The sequence below is a fragment of the Carettochelys insculpta genome, chromosome 2 (genome assembly GCF_033958435.1).
Source record: "Carettochelys insculpta isolate YL-2023 chromosome 2, ASM3395843v1, whole genome shotgun sequence".
NCBI lineage: Eukaryota > Metazoa > Chordata > Testudines > Carettochelyidae > Carettochelys > Carettochelys insculpta.
The window spans coordinates 222141633-222157851 of NC_134138.1; the positions used below are offsets into that span (position 1 = coordinate 222141633).

The window sequence follows — 16219 nt, forward strand, 5'->3', positions numbered from 1 at the left end:
TAAATCAGCAGCTCACGAAATCTATCTGCAGAATTTACATTCACATTTTCATTTCCCATGTGTTTGATTTGTAGTAGAGGAATTATGTTCCTAAAAGCACACTTTTTTATGTGAACTTTCTCAGATTTTTGCTGTTGTCCTGCACTTTCAATAGTGCTAGAAGGGCTACAGGTTTTAAATTTCTTTACACCTGCAGACAGTTCATTCTACTTCATTTCTTTAAAAAAAATCTAAGCCAAGTGGTACATAAGAGTCCTAATTCATCTAATTTCATTAGAGTGGCACAGCCATAGACGCAATTACTGGAATTTGTAAAGCTGACACATCCAGCCTAAGTTGGAGTCATTCTTCCCTTGAGATGAGAAACATTTTTTTTTAAATTAAAAGCGAGAATGAGTCTCGAAAAGCCACCCACCGTAGGTTTCTTTGGCTATACTTAGAGTTATGGCAGCATGTAGAGGACAGGCGGTACACAGTTACATGCCACATTGGAAGGCAGGCTGTGTCCACACTTGTCACAGAGATGTGTAGCTACACACAGCAGCCAAAGGCTCTGGAATTGGCTGCCGAGCCACTGCTGGAGGATTTCCCCATTGCCTGCCCCTTGCCAGAACTTTTCAGTACAGAGGCAAAAGGCTCCAGCAGCGTGGACTCACCAGGAACCTATACTACTAAAAACAGTAAACAATCAGGTGCTACTTGGACATGTAAGGAGTGATGTGGGGGAAGATTCAGATGTGTAGAGCCATGTCTCCTCATCTACACTGCTATATATACACATGCTGAGCATGTAATGTCTGTATTATAAATGCCACTGTAAGTGTTGACATAGCTCTAAATAGTAAAAAGAAGCATGGCCACAGCCTGGGCCCTACTGAAAACAGGGACTATGTCAGCTGGTTATTTTAAGAGCTGCTTCTTTAAGCAATGATTTCATTTATCAAATTTTAAAAAGAACTAGTCCGATGAAATACCAACCAGCTATTTTATATTTTTGTGGCCTTTCATAGTCACTACCAGGGGTTGGCACCCTGCGGCTCTGGAGCAGCATGCAGCTCTTTAAGGAGCCACTTGTGGCTCCGAGAGCTGCCACCCCAACTCCTCTCGTGGCTCCAGAGGCTGCCACCACTTAGATAAAAATTGTAAATTCAGTTGCCCATCATTGAGCCAAATTAATTTAGGTTTTTGTTTAAACGATGGCAGCTGGTGCCACTCAGCAGTCAGCTGCAGCAGGGAGCCTGGCAGAGAAACCTGGCAAGGCAGGGAGCTGCCCCATATGGGCAGACATCTAAGCTGTCAGGAGAGCTGGGAGGAGCATGGCTGACCCTGCCCCTGTCAGAGCTGCACAATCACGCCGTGAATGAGACAGCAGGGAGCAGTGGGAGGAGGTGCCGTGCTGAGGTGAGTTAAACCTGCAGGAGGGGCAGGAGGTTGGAGTTCAGAGGGGTTAAGCCTGTGGGTGGGGGAGGGAAGTTTGGAGTCAGGGAGGTTAATCCTGGGGATGGGGGGCAGGTTTTCAGGATGCATGTGGAGTAAAGCTTGGGGACAGGGGACAGATTTGGGGGCTGAGGTGGGTAAAACTTGGAGATGGGGGTAACAACTTTCAAACTGGTACAAATCATTGTGTATGCACTGTTCTTAAAATAGGGCTGAGAAAAAGCATGGTTTGATATTATTTATTAAGGACTGTCTTGTATTCAAGTGCACTGTGGCTCTTGAAGGATTGATTTTGTAACTGAATTTGAAAAAATGGCTCTTCTCGCTATTTCGGTTGCAGACCCCTGGTCATTACCATATTATCCATAAGTATTGCTTGTTTCCCTATCTAGAGCTGCTGCTGTTACCTTGTGCTCTCATCCTTCCACCCATGTTTTGTCTCCACCTCTCATCTATCATCTCCAAACTCAGCCTGTCATCTTTTTTTGGCAGTATAATGGATTGCACTCGCCTTTTGTGAAAATCTCTTTAATGAGTGCATGGGCCTGCACCGTCTTGGTTTGTGGTGGCTCTTCTGTGACTCAGCTTTCCAGCCATGTCACATGCAGATGTGAAACAAAAAGTAAATCCCTTCCAGGGCATATATCCAACAGAGGCCTCTCTCAGTAACCTCTGTAGCACTTCTCTGTTAGTTCCTGCTAAGCAATAATAGTGGTGTGCAAGGGCTCCTTCTTGTAGCAATGTTTTTGCACTCTCAGAGCCTTCCTGACCCCACCTCTTCAGCTGGGTCACTGTTGTTCAATTCCCTGTCTAGGGTGCTTCACTGTCCTGGTCACTTCCCCAAGAAGCTAAAGGGAGTACGGGGAAAACTGGGTCCCCCACCCCACCACTCTGGGTCCAACCTGAGGGACACTGTAGATAGCAGAGGCTTACAACATCCCTTTAAATAACTGCATTGGTTCTACAATTCCCTGGGACACTTCCCCATAGCCACAGCACATTCTTCACCCTTATCTCAGTGCCTTGTCCCTATAGATGCTCAGCAGCCTACCCAGAGCACCATCTGCTCTCCTCCAGCTTTAGTAAGGAACTGCCCTTGGGACACTGACCTGCTGGGCACAGATGGCCTGTGTCTCACACAGCCTCTCTATTGCTCTTTTCTGGGACAAGGTATGGCAGGACCACAAAACATCCGGCAGCAAGCCTGTAGGTCTAGTCCAACCCATCACCAGCAGAAAACATCCTTCTGCTATATATTTATATAGTGTCTTGTATAACAGGGCCTTGACCTCTAGGAGTTCCACCAATAAAATAAAAATATTGGACCTAAAGAAGTCAGGGCACCTGTATTGTCCAAATCTAGGGTTTTACATTCACAATACAGGAAGAACGATAGCAAACATGGACTAGAGTTCAGAACATCATGGATGTATGTTGGACCAGTGTGTGGCTCTCTGTACCTTGTAAAGAGACCACTATAAATAAATTCCATCCTACAGCCACCCAGAGGGAGTAGCCACACAAAAGTCATTGCTGGTCAGCCACACAGCACTGGATCTCTCTAAGCAGCAGCACTTTCTAACTGCAGGCCTGAGCACGCTAGGAGGAATCACGCCTCATCCAGAATCATCCACTGAGCACATGGCATGCCTTCACCTATCAGGAACCTGATTAAGTGCAGACTAAGAGGCAACTTGAGCTGGTGGATAGTGGACAGGATGTCTGGTTCTATTATTGGATCTGCCATCATTGACCTTCTGCATGAACTTGGTTACGCCATCTCACCCCTTCGTGCTTGGTCTGCCTTCCCCCTGTTGTCCATCCTAACTATTTAGACTGCAACATCTGTTTTTATATACCTTCTAGCAAATAATAATAATAATAATAATAATATTATTAACTTCCAAGTTCAGAGTCTTTCCAATGACCTCAACAGAAATTGGACGGGATGCAATACCGTGCAATTTTAAAAAGTGAGGCCCATGGATATTTTTATTAATAATAGTTCTTTCAGATAACTTGTCAGTGTAATGGCAGCACAAAGCAGTGCCATGAAAGATACCTATTTAGGTTTCCAATACCAAGACCAGAAGGTTTTTATCTCAGTAAACATCCCCCTCCACTACAACACACGTTCTGTAAAATATAATAGGGCCATGTTCACTCTCTCTCCTCTTTGCTTTCTTTTTTAAAAATAAAAAAGTGGTATTTTCTAAACCATCTTCCAGGTGACAATTAAGGAAATATGAAAAAGGTTATTAAAAAAAATCATACATGGAAGTAGGAGCTCCACCATTTTCAATGTTGCCTGATACTTCCCCATGTAACTTTGACAAACTTTAACCATTTGAGACAAAATTTTACACGTTGTGTGTGTCTACCTCAAGCTGAATTTTATGGGGTATGGGAAATCAGCAAACTATTTCAAGAATGAGACAGGAAAAAACATTTTTCCCCATGTTAAAAAAAGTCTAGTTGCTTTCTTTGAACAGCTCTAGCACCCCTCAGATTCTGGAGCAAAGATTAAAGTGTGTCAGGAGTGGTCTTTCTGTCCAAGAGATGTCTTTTGCTGTTTCTGTGAAAATCCAAATCACAAGCCTTTGAAAAAAAAGATATCTCGGTTCACAGTAGAGACTTCGAGTTCCAAAGCCAAACTCCGCAAAGATTCACTCTTCATTGGGCATGCTCCAGATGGGTTGAAAAGGGTTTTCCTTCAGCTGTGTCTGGGCTGCTTCAGCCTGCAGGCAAGGCCAGGGCAGGGCTGGGTACAGCAGCACTGAGAGCAGGAAGACTATTTCTGTGATGCCCTCAATGATCCCCTGCTGAGACCAGATGACATAGAGGTGAAAGCTTCCCAAGTCTAAAGCAGGAGGGACAAGTGCCACACCTAGGTATGGAGGCCAGGGAGAGTCAAGGGACTAGATCGGGACAAGCCAACTGTGAATGGCCACAGCCACAGAACGTGTAAAGGGAGGGAAACTGGAGGAGAAGGCAGGCAGGGGAGACACACGGGAGGAAAGGCAAGACAGATCTGAGCAGTCGGAGTGCAGGGGAGACCTGGCTGGGCAGAGAATGGGACAAACTGCTGTGGGGAAAGGCATAAAGCCTGACCAAGGAGTCTGGGTAGGGACACTGGGACTTGGTGGGGACAGGGAATGATCTGAGGAGGCAACAAAAATAGAAGCCAGGAAGGGGGAGAAAAGAGATTACATGGATAGCTGAGTGCATGTGGGCTGGGGCTAACTGTACAACACCTCAGCAGAAAAGGAGCTAGGAATGATAAGGGCAAGAAGATTAGGACTAGTATGAGACATCTGCAGAATGGCAACTTGAGTGACTGGGGCATGGAAAACAGTGCTTGGCAAAAAGACCACGAATGGGGAAGAGAGAGAACTGGGAGGGAACAACAGAGGAAGTTAAGCTTGAGGAGACCTGGCTGAAGCGGCTGTCCATTAGAGCAGAAACCCCTCACAGTCTGGAATGTAACCCAAGATTTCCAAGTCTCACCAATCCTCTGCTATCCACAGATATTTGTGAAACTGAACTGCAAAGCATGTTGCGTTCCCCTCTATATTAGTCCACCTTAAGCATGGTAACCTACTACTGTTATCAGTTACTCTGTTAGCTCAGGTGACAAAAGTCTGTGTGGTAGACCTAAAGGTTCCAACCCTGCTGATGACTCATGTGGATGACAATAGTGTGTTATGATGCAATTAGAGGGAGGGAGTCCCTTTTGTCTTTTTAAAAAACCTAGGAATTTACACACACTCAAAAAAACCTATTTTAAATGAGCAGTAAGTTTGCAAATAAAGCATACAAAAGCAGCTAAATGCCACAACTGAGCCTGACTAGTCAACTTTCATTCAGTCTTCTGGTGCATATGCATATGAAGGTGTCTGTAATTATAAGATCACATACAATTTTTCCATAGTAACAAAATAAAATGGAAGCCACCAAAGAATTAAGCCATTTATACATAAGTCAAGTGCTCTAAGTGATTGATACTGTGTTTCTTGAAAAAGGCACCTCAGAGATGCACTAATTGTTCATTCAAAACAGATACAATCTGATCTAAACAATGAGGAGACCTGTAGCACCTTAAAGGCTAACAGATTCATTTGGGCATAAGTTTTCATGGGAAGTTATTTTTACCCTTGAAATCTTAAGCCCAAATTAATTTGTTAGTCTTTAAGGTGCAACAAGATTCCTCATTGTTTCTGCAGATACAGACTAACGCAGCTCCCATCTGAGACACTTTAGTATGCTACTCCCAAGATTCTGAGGTGTTGACTTATTTTCTCATATTTTTATTGTGTGGCACATCAAGAGAAGGAAGGAAGCTATCCAGCTTAGGGTTATAGCCATTTTTAGTTGTGTAGACTTTCCATTTCTTTTCCACTTTCCAGTTGAATAACTGTGGGCAATGGAGCATAAAATGGTAGTTTTGATAAGTCATCCACAACTTTTGAAAACCCAACCAGCCTATTGAGTACCCTACAGCGCTTGCACTATATGCCCTCCCTATAATGCCCTTCACTACTTTTTTACAAACCTTTAGCTATAACAAACCCAGTCCCTGGATCCCTAATACAATACAATACAATACAATACAATACTGTTAAAGGGGGGGGGGGGAAGATGTTGCATACACACATGCACAATTGTTATTTAGCCTCATACGATGGGCTCAAAAGCAAAACTAAGGTGTGTGTGCCCCAATCCTGCCTTCCCCATCCCTACCAGAGCTGAAGCCAAAGCCCCAAACACATACATCCAGTGCTGATAGCAGGAAGTACCAAGCCCCACACCACCACCAGTTCATTTTAATTTTCCTTTCCCTGCAGCAAACAAAAGGCTTGGACCCTGACAGGGTCATTATAGTGAGGTTGTACCATAGTGAGATTATTGCTGTTTTAAATGTAACAGGGATTACATTTTACAGATAGAATTTTTTGCCACAAAAGAATTTTACTGAATGACCTTCACAGACTAATTATAAATTGTTACACGGACTACATAACCATTATGTGACTTCCTATTCAATTAAAAAGAAACTCTACATAAAATGGAACAATTTCTTCATTTTATGAGCGGGCACATATACCAACCACTACCCAACAACAACAATTCTCTTAAAAAATCAGAGTTCCAGTTATAGTCTATTAGAGGTAAATATTCACCACGCAGCACAATCATAAACACACAACTCTTAACATTAATGGAAGTCAATTAACAATCCATTGGGAATTGAGAGTGCTGTGCACGATATGATATTATGCTTACTTCTGTATTGCATTTTCTATGACAGTTATACAGAACTCTTATCACTACCATCCTGCAAATCAAAATGAATATTTCTCCTTTATGGCATTTAGAAAGACAACAGAAACTTGAACAAGAAACCATATCCTCTTTCTCCTAGTAATGAGTGTCAGTTTGATATCTTGCATTAAGAGCCAAATCATCTCTAACTGCAATAGCATTACATCGTCAATGAATTCAATTCAAGATCAGCCATTTACATTACAAAAGCACAGTTCCGAATGGAGGGCTCTGACACGTACAGTGTATTAAAACATCACATTGGTATGTTATTTCATATTTGTTGCCCGGGGGACATGGAACTACAAAATTGTAGAGCCAATAGCAGATCAAAACTCCTTCACGAAAGCAGAAGGGGAAGGCGAAAACAGCCTTAATGTTCAGATCATCCAGTCCTCTTCTACAAAATTTGTCCTGCTCAGATCCAGAACAATATAGGCTTGATTTTTAAACCAGGCCTCGATTAACAGAGGTACATTTTGTATCCATGAAAAATTATGTGCACCATTAGGGATGGCAAGTTATTCAACTTTTTCCTGACAATTCACTACAGATAAAAAATAGTGTTTGCAAAAATAGAGGCCAAGTTTGAAATTCAGGGCACTTTTTGTTGCGCTAAAGCGAATGCTGTAATTCCTCATTTCCAACACAATATATCTAGCACATCTTGAAAAAAAAAAACTTAGCTGAAAAGCATTCCTAAACTGCGTTTCACAATAGCCCACAAAAAATGAAGAGCCATGTTAATTATCACAATTTCCTTCCTCATGTTTTACACTAATTATTTTCAAAGCCAAAGCAGACAAATAAATCACCCGTACAGGTGTTATGTTACTAAAAGGACAAAAGACAGACATTCAAAATGGACTGGAATGTGAGCCATATGGGATGTTGTTCACATCTGACTTGGGGATTGTGACTCCTCAAAGCAGTGGAGACTAGGTGTGATCCATATGTAACTTCTCTTTCCCTAGAACGATGTATACTGGCTATCCTGCTTGGAACTAGTCACTCGACTGACATCAGATAAACCAGGTGCTAAGAGTTAAATTAATTAAGTATGTGTCTAAAAGAGGAAAAGGCAACAGAGCATAACAGAACAATGTCGCACACACTCAGATTGTTCAAACTTTGCCATAACATAAAGGTGCAGAAAAACTTAATGAATCAGTATACAAATATGAAGAATAAAAATATGTTAAGTATGCCTATTCATGTATTATTATGATTAAATGGCTCCTAAAAAAGTCCTATGGAAATAATTATACAAGAATTACAAATCTATTTTGTTTTAATCCAACTGAGATTTGATATCCCCATAACATAATATTTTCAGGCATACTCCTGTATTTCATTTTATATGATAGTCAAAACTTATTAGATGAAACTGGCATTTGAGTCACTTGCCATCTCCATTTTAGCTTTCAATATGGACACTTAATGAAGAATTCTCCAAATAATAATACATTAATTTTCTGTGAGACGGAAAAACTGACCTGGCTGTGTTGTGGAGCTCATTGTTATTGATCAATCAATAAATTATTGAGACCAGATCTCAGCAGCAGTAGATCAGATTGGAATGTTCTGGCCAAGACGAGGTGAATCTGAAGATGCAATCTGAATATGAAAAACAGATCCGTGATTAACAATATATTATCCAGACATATTTGGTAAAGCTGTTCTTATAAACAAGCTTTCTTCAGTCATCAGGCTCTGTAGATTTGCAAACATGTTGCTGATATTTGTATTATCTATGACTTGGTCTCCCCCCCACTAACTAACAACACATTGATGCGGTCATGGGAATGTTGCTCGTAGGATGGGGTGGCTTGAGAGTAACTCAAGGAAGTTCTGCTGTTAGACTGAATTCTTTCATACCCTTCTGAAATATTAACATTCCAGGGAAATCAGAAAGAAGCAATGCTTCTATAATACTTTGCCTATTAAAAATGAAAGTTGCAAATACTACACTTTCAGAGGTATATTTTCATGCAAGCATAATACATATAGCAAAATGCACAACTTCTCCCATCGCTACCTGCAATGCTTTGTAACCATGACTACCTTATTCAATCGATGCTTCAGATGTGTCTAGATACTTGAAGATATTTTAATCATGTACCTTTTAGCAGTTTTTGACAAAATGATTCCTTGCACGCCCAATGGTTTCAAGTAAAGTTGAGATGAATTTCACTTCACAAATTAACAAAAATGTGGTAATTTTGGATTATTAATATTAGCTAATGGTGGGGAAGTCATTTATTGAGATGAAGAACCTGCATGATGTCACCATTACAGGCACATAATTCCAACAGATCTGAAGTTGGTAGTGGGAATGGCTTACCAGAATGTTATGAAAAAAAAAACCTTTCAAAATTATATGTGATCAACATTTATACGTGAATCAACATTCCTCGCCATGGCTGAATCAAGAGTCAAGTGTCCTCAACTCAGTGGACTACTAAACCTGAACAAGCCCTAATATTAGTCTGAGCTGTGCATTTTTTCTCCATGTACATGGTGAGAGGGGATCACTATCCAAGACTGAAGGTTTTACACAAAACAAAAAGGTATTGTATCTTGGATTAGAACAATTACTACTCAATTCACAGAAATTCAAAAGAGAGCTTGTGGCTCCACAGAAAACTTTTATGAAAGGTACTTGGTGTGGGGAAAGGAAATGACAAAGAGAGTCCTGGCAGGGTTTGCAACCACTCCAGACCCACCAGTGCTTCACAGCAGGGAGCTTACCCAGTTGCTGTTCTGGCACCTACAGGGCTGGAGAAGCTTCCAGTCCTACCCCAGAAATAGTCATGGAGGTCCCGGAATGTCATGTGACCCATGACCTCACTGACAGAATCACAGCCTTAATCATGGTTACGTAATTATTGGTTTCTAGTGCATTTTGGTCATTTTAGCATAGATAATGCAGGTGCAGTGGCAATCCCTTTGTATAAAGGAGGGAGAGATGCAGGCACAACAAGGGTTGAAATAGCCCTGATCAGCTTCAGAACTAACTAATTTCCTCTCCCTGTGGTAACCATAATGCTTAGATTGGGTCAGCAAACCTGGCACATGAGGTGATTTTCATCAGTACTTGAGGCAGGAGCTCAGCTCCACCCCTCATCCCCCATGCATCCGGGAGCTTGCTCAAAGCCACACCACTTGAAGATTAACAAAAGACCAGCTAATGCTACCAGCCACCACCTCAGTATAGCCCTGCATCTTAATTTATTTATTAAGGAAGCTGTTGTAAGTAGGAGTATTTGCAATTCTAAAAAGTATCACCCACACTTGGAAAACACATAGAGGTCAAAAGGTCAAATTTCAGCACTCTGCCTCAGAAAGTTGCTGATCCCTGGATTAGATGCTTCTTGTGACTATAACTAGGTACAACTTTTTTAGACAGAAATATGTACTTCAAGTTAACATTCCTTTAAACACTTCCACCTTCTTTTGCCCCAGACTACTCAGTCATTCCCATTTCTATGCTGTGCCTATATTACAAAATTTCTGAGAAGCGAGTTTCTAAAATAGGGTGCACTGACTACAAATTAACAGAATTTAGATAAAATAGATATATCTATAGCCATTCCCTCCCACCTGAAGCAGATCAGTGTGTGTATGTGCACTTTCAAAATGCATCAAATGGCATATATTTTTTAAATAATTTCTGAAGGTGGAATTCCCCTCCATTCCCCTCCAGAAGGATTTACACCTTTCTCTATAATACCTGCCTTTGAAAGGTATATGGGGAAACCATTATGCATATATTTTACAAATAAAATATAGCATATTGTAATCCCTGAAATTACAAACAGGTTGGCACACTTAATAAAATATTAGGTAATGAGAAGTGCTCTACCTAGGTTTTTTTGTGTTTCTTTGTTTTGTTTTGCTTTGTTTTTTTTACAACAGTAATGTCTGCTTATTACTTGCTGCAAAAGTTTTCTTTCATCTTGACCTGGAATTTTCTAGCCCTTTGGGCTCAAGTAGCGGAGAACACACACTTCCACCTAAAGCTACTGTATATGAATTTTTTAGGCTAAAATCCTTTGTCATTATTGGTAGAGTCCCTGTTGTCCAATATTCTACTGTGATGGGTTTTGCAGGGTACCACAGTTGGATATACAGTATTAAAAAATCCTAATGCTTTAAAAAGAAATTAAACCCTTACCACCTTCAACAACAACTATCCCTCCAAGGTAGCAATAACAGACCCCTTCCACACAGAAACTGACATTCTACATTCTGGAAGTTTACACTATAATTATGAAGATAGAACAATCATATTCAGCAGAACCTGCTCAAAAATACTCTGAAAAAAAATCCACTGAAAAGGAAGTAGAATCAAAACTATGTGGTACACTATATAGCACAAGAAAGACTGCAATTCAGGTTAAAGCAAACTTCAGTATTTAGACAGCAGTAAATTGACCCTTGCACAGATAGACAGCACTCCAAATCCACACCACTCAAGTGCTGCATAAGCCTTTGAAACTGGTCTAGGAAATAAGATGGCATAAAGACATGGACACAAGCAATTCCAGGTTGATGGTCTGGAGTATAAAGAAATGCATATGTGAAACTGAAGCAATATGGTTTTAGAAAACACTTGATTTTACTTTGGTTTTAGTATATTTTACATTTACATGTAAAGAAAATTTATATTGTAAGACAAGAATGAAGTATGAGTAAAGCCATTTGGCCTATTCACATGCGTTTATTTCTAACTCTAGAAATAAATCACTGGCCCAAAGACAATCAGCCTCTTGCATCTACACATTGGTCACTGTAGGACAGAAGAGGACCCGTAATAGGATAAGTGGTTTGTAAAGAAAAAACATGATTCCACAGAATCTATGAAAAAAAGTCTATGAAATAATCAGAAGATAATAAATATACATTAGGTATGACAAGAAGGAGGGAGATTCCTCTAAGTAGGGAGTAAAGAAATGTAGATCTTCTCTCTGGCTGCCTCTACACTACATCACCCCTTTCGAAAGAATGGCTTTTGAAATGGAACGTCGAAAGTTGGCCTTTCTAAACGGAGCATCCACATAGGCAAATGGGGACCGAAGGTTCAACCTGCCTTTTTGAATGGCCCCCACTAAACTTACGAAAGAGAGCGCCCACATGTCCCAGGGCAATCTTTCGAAAGTACAGGAGCAGGAAGTGTCGTGGGCAAGGTCGCATGGCAGATGAGCTCTTTTGGGGCCGCTGCCTGCCTTTCCTTTAAAGGGCCCTCCACCCCAAGTCTCAGCCTGCACACACTGAAGGCCAGCTATCTGTCCCCAGGCACACAGACCAACGGAGAGCAGAGGAGGCACCCTGGGCCCCCATGGACTCCGAGCAGCTCCCCCTGACCCCCCACATCAAGGCTGTGGCCAGCACACTGGCCACAGTCCTGGCCACCATGCACCAGAGGCTCCAGGTGGCCACCCTACTAGCCACCCTCCTGGAGGCCATCTTCAGGACACGATGTCCCCACCTGGTCCCCCGGCTCACCGGCTACTTGTGGGTCTTCCCCACAAGCAGTGAGTGATGGAACCAGCTGGTGCTGAAGGACTGGGGTGATGACTGGTGGCTACAGATCTTCAGAATGACCAAGGGGACATTCCTGGAGCTGTGCCACTGGCTCACCCCAACTCTCCAACACCATGACACCTGCATCAGGCTTGCGCTCCTGCTCCAGAAAAGGGTGGCCATCGTCCTCTGGAAACTGACCACACTGGACAGTCACCGATCCATCTGCCACCAGTTTGGGGTGGGCAGGGCCACCGTCAAGGCCATCCTTGATGAGATAAGCCATAACCATGTCACACACACCCCACATGCAGTGGCCAAGGGGTAGGGGGCAACCCAGGCAAGGGGCACCATCGGGGTCTGGGGGTGGCCCGACAAGGATGGGGGTGGGGGCATGGATGGGGTTGGGGACAGTGGCCCCAGGGAGGCTTGCCCTGCAGGGGCCAGGGGCAGGGACAGGGACAGATGGGAACACAGCACCCTGCTCCACACTCACGAGCGCGTCCCCCCACTATGCCCTGAAGGTCATACGGGCCATCAACAGGGTCCTCCTGCTGCAGCTGATCTGCACTGGGGACCTGGACGATGTCATCCAGGGGTTCAATGAGTTGGGCTTCCCGAACTGCTCTGGGGCCCTGGACGGCATAAACATTGCCACCTGGGCCCCAAAACACAGCAGCAGGGCCTATGTAAACTGCAAGGGCTACCACTCCATGGTCCTGCAGGCACTCGTCGACACCAATGGTTGCTTCCAGGACATCTACGTGGGCTGGTTTCACGCACCCATGATGCTAGGGTGTTCCAGAATTTGGGGCTGGGACACCGCATGGCCAACGGGACCTTCCTCCCGCAGCGGGAGCTCCCTGTTGGGAGCACCACAATGCCGCCCTGCATCATGGCAGACACAGCCTACCCTCTGCAGGCCTGGCTGATGAGGCCATACATGGGACACATGCAGCCTTCTCAGGACATTTTTAATGAGCAGCTGAACCAGTCCTGCAATATAGTTGAGCGGGCATTCAGCCTCTTGAAGAGGCACTTCCAATGCCTCATCACCACGGTGGAGGTGGGCCTCTGCAGTGTCCCGGCAGTGGTCTGGGCCTGCTGCATCCGGCACAACTTGGTAGAGGCAAAGCATGAGCCATTCGTGGAGGAGTGGGCCATCGAGGCGCGGTGTGGGTACAAGCAGCCCCCTGCCGCCCCATTCCGCCAGGCCCAGCAGGACAGGGTGCAGGTATGGGAGGCCCTGCACCAGCCCTTTGAGCGGGGACTGTAGTAACCCCAATGCTACCCCCACACAGGCACAGAACACTCGGGTTAAACTGAACAATAAAGTCTTTATTTTCACCTGACAGCAGTCTGTGGCTGTGCCAAGTACAGGAAAACATATATGGGGGTGGGGGGATTGCAAACAAGTGGGGGTGGGGAGAATTATATACAGGGGTATTGCAGCCCCAGGTGGGCACCCTCTGAGCCCCAGAAGGGCTGAGGGTTGGGGCAGGGGGCTCTACCCATTGGTGGAGGTCAAGGTCCAGGATCTCTGCCACCTGTGCCCACCCTTTCCCCCGCCCCATGTCCAGGTGCCCTGTCACAGCTGGGCCAGGGACAACAGCACAGGGAGGTAGGGGTGCAGCTGGGGCAGGGCCCCTGCGGGCTCCCCGCAGTTGGCATAGGGAAAGTGCGGGGGGGTCGGCCTCCTCCTGGCCAGCCCCAACCAGCAACATATGAGTCAGATGTATGAGGCCAGGTGGGGGCAGGTGGGTTGGGACCGGGGCAGCAAGGTCAGGCTTGGGCGGGGGGGTTCGCTGCAGGGGGTGAGGTGGTAGGGGGGATGGGGGGAGGCCAGAGAAGGGGAGGCTGACTGGAGAAGCAAGCGGGGGAGGTCAGAGGGTGGGAGGCAGAAGGGCGCCCGGGTGACAGGAGAACAGTGGAGTGGGGGCATGAGCGGGAGTGGTTTGCAAGGGGCCAGCAACCGGGGCTAGGTGGCCCACCACAGCCTGGATCACGGCATCAAGATTCGTCGCAACCCAGTCCCAGGCCTGCCACTCCATGGCGAGCCACTCCTGCAGCATGCCGGTAAGGTCCCGCAGGGCTGCAGTGTGGGCAGCATCCCCCGTCCCCTCCTCCCACACCCCGGTGGCTCCAGCAGATGGCTCAGCAGCGGCCCCACACAGTCCCTCAGGGTCCGGGCCACTCCCCCTCGCCCTCGGTGGTGGGGCTAGTCCAGCTACTGGCTGCAGGAGCTGTGGATAGAGAAGGAGAGAGGGGAATCAGCCATTAGTCCCAGATGCAGGACCCTGTGTCCCCGCCCACCCTCAACCCCCGTCCTGGGGGCCCTGCAATGCCCATGCCCCAGGGTTCCCCACATGGGTGCCAAGGGCGCAGAATCCCCCCCCCATTGCTCCCCGGTCCCACCACTGCCAGCCAACCCATGGTGCTGTCCCAGATGTGTGGTGCTGAGTGCTGCATATCTGCCCCGCTGGGGACTGGAGAGCACAGCCATCCAGGGTCTACATGCACCAGCACTGCTGGCCATGTGGGAGGCCTGCAGCCACCCCAGTCTGAACCCGACATCCCCTCCCCAGGCCCTGGGGCAGCTGGGGTGCATGACACCTACCTGTAGGTCCCTCCAGAAAGTCGGGCGAGGCACAGGCGGATGGGGCCTGGCTGGATGGCCCAGACAGGATGTTGATGATGAGGGCCCCCTTGCTTGAGCCCTCACCATCACTGGCTTTGTCCTTTGCCTCCTGGTAGGACTCCCCGCTGTCCTTGGGGGGCCTATAGGGTGGGTGGGGGTCCAGGTGGCTGGCCATGGGGCTGGAAGGGCGAGGGGCTGGCTGGGCATCGCAGGGCCTGGCGAGCTAGAGAGCATCGTGGGCTCTCTGTTGCCTGAATGCTCTCAGCTTCCTGCCCCAGGCTTGTGGGAGCCTGCGGCCAGACGCTGGGGACATAGAGCTTCACTTAATGCTGAGAGCGGTGCCACCACCTTTCAGTTGAGCGCCGCCATGGACTCCCTCTTTCGAAATAGCCATCTGCACAGCATCTACACTTCCTCTCTTTTGAAATAATCTTTCGAAGTGGGCCACTCTTCCCCCCACAGGAATGGAGGACCAACTTCAACAGAACTGCCCCGTTCTTTCGACGTTACTTTTGAAAGATCATGGGGTGTGTATAGACACTCCATGGGTTATTTCAAAAGAAGGCCATCTTTCAACCTCAATTTCAAATGTACTTGCTAGTGTAGATGCGGCCCCAGTGTCTTATGCCACTGTACTGTCCCCAATCTATATGTAAGAGAAAAGAATGAATTTATCACTATTTGAACAATTTACTCTCTCAGTCATAAGTGGGGGAAATTTTGGATTACTATCTTCTGAGCTTGACTTTCATCCTCTCTTCCTAACACAAAAAGTGCGTGGTGGTTGAATGAGCATTTCTTTTACTGTGGTAAGAGGACTTACCCCCAGTACTGACTCACAGGTTTAAAATTTAAGGATTGGTTTAGTCCCATTGAAGCCAATGGAAAGAGAAGTTACTCACTTGTGTAGTAACAATGGTTCTTTGACAGGTGTCCCTGTGGGCACTCCAGAGTAGGTGTCAGGCTTGCCCCAGTGCCGCAGATCGGAGATTTCCAAGCTGTATGTTGTCAGCTCGTTCATGCGCCAATGCGCGCCGGTCCTTCACGCACTTTCGTCACATGGGCAATCCGGCCCACACCAGTTCCTCAACCAACCGCCCTGGGTGCTCCTGAAAAATATAAAGCAGAACTCCGAAGCGGGGAGGAATGGGTGGGTAGTGGAGCACCCATGGGGACACATCTCAAAGAACCATTGTTACTACACAAGTGAGTAACTTCTCTTTCTTCTTCGAGTGGTCCCCGTGAGTGCTCCACGGTGGGTGCTCCACGGTAGGTGACTACCCAGCAGTGATCCCA

The 16219-nt window shown here is 45.8% G+C and overlaps 1 protein-coding gene across 1 annotated transcript in view; it reads right to left on the reverse strand.

The window, feature by feature from the left end:
• The window catches only part of LOC142007955 (histone deacetylase 9-like), a 488069-nt gene that overhangs the window by 410698 nt on the left and 61152 nt on the right, over positions 1–16219 (reverse strand). Inside the window, 1 exon segment of the mRNA XM_074984651.1 lies at positions 8256–8376. Within this exon segment, the coding sequence (XP_074840752.1) occupies positions 8256–8277 (22 nt within the window). The 5' untranslated portion in view covers positions 8278–8376.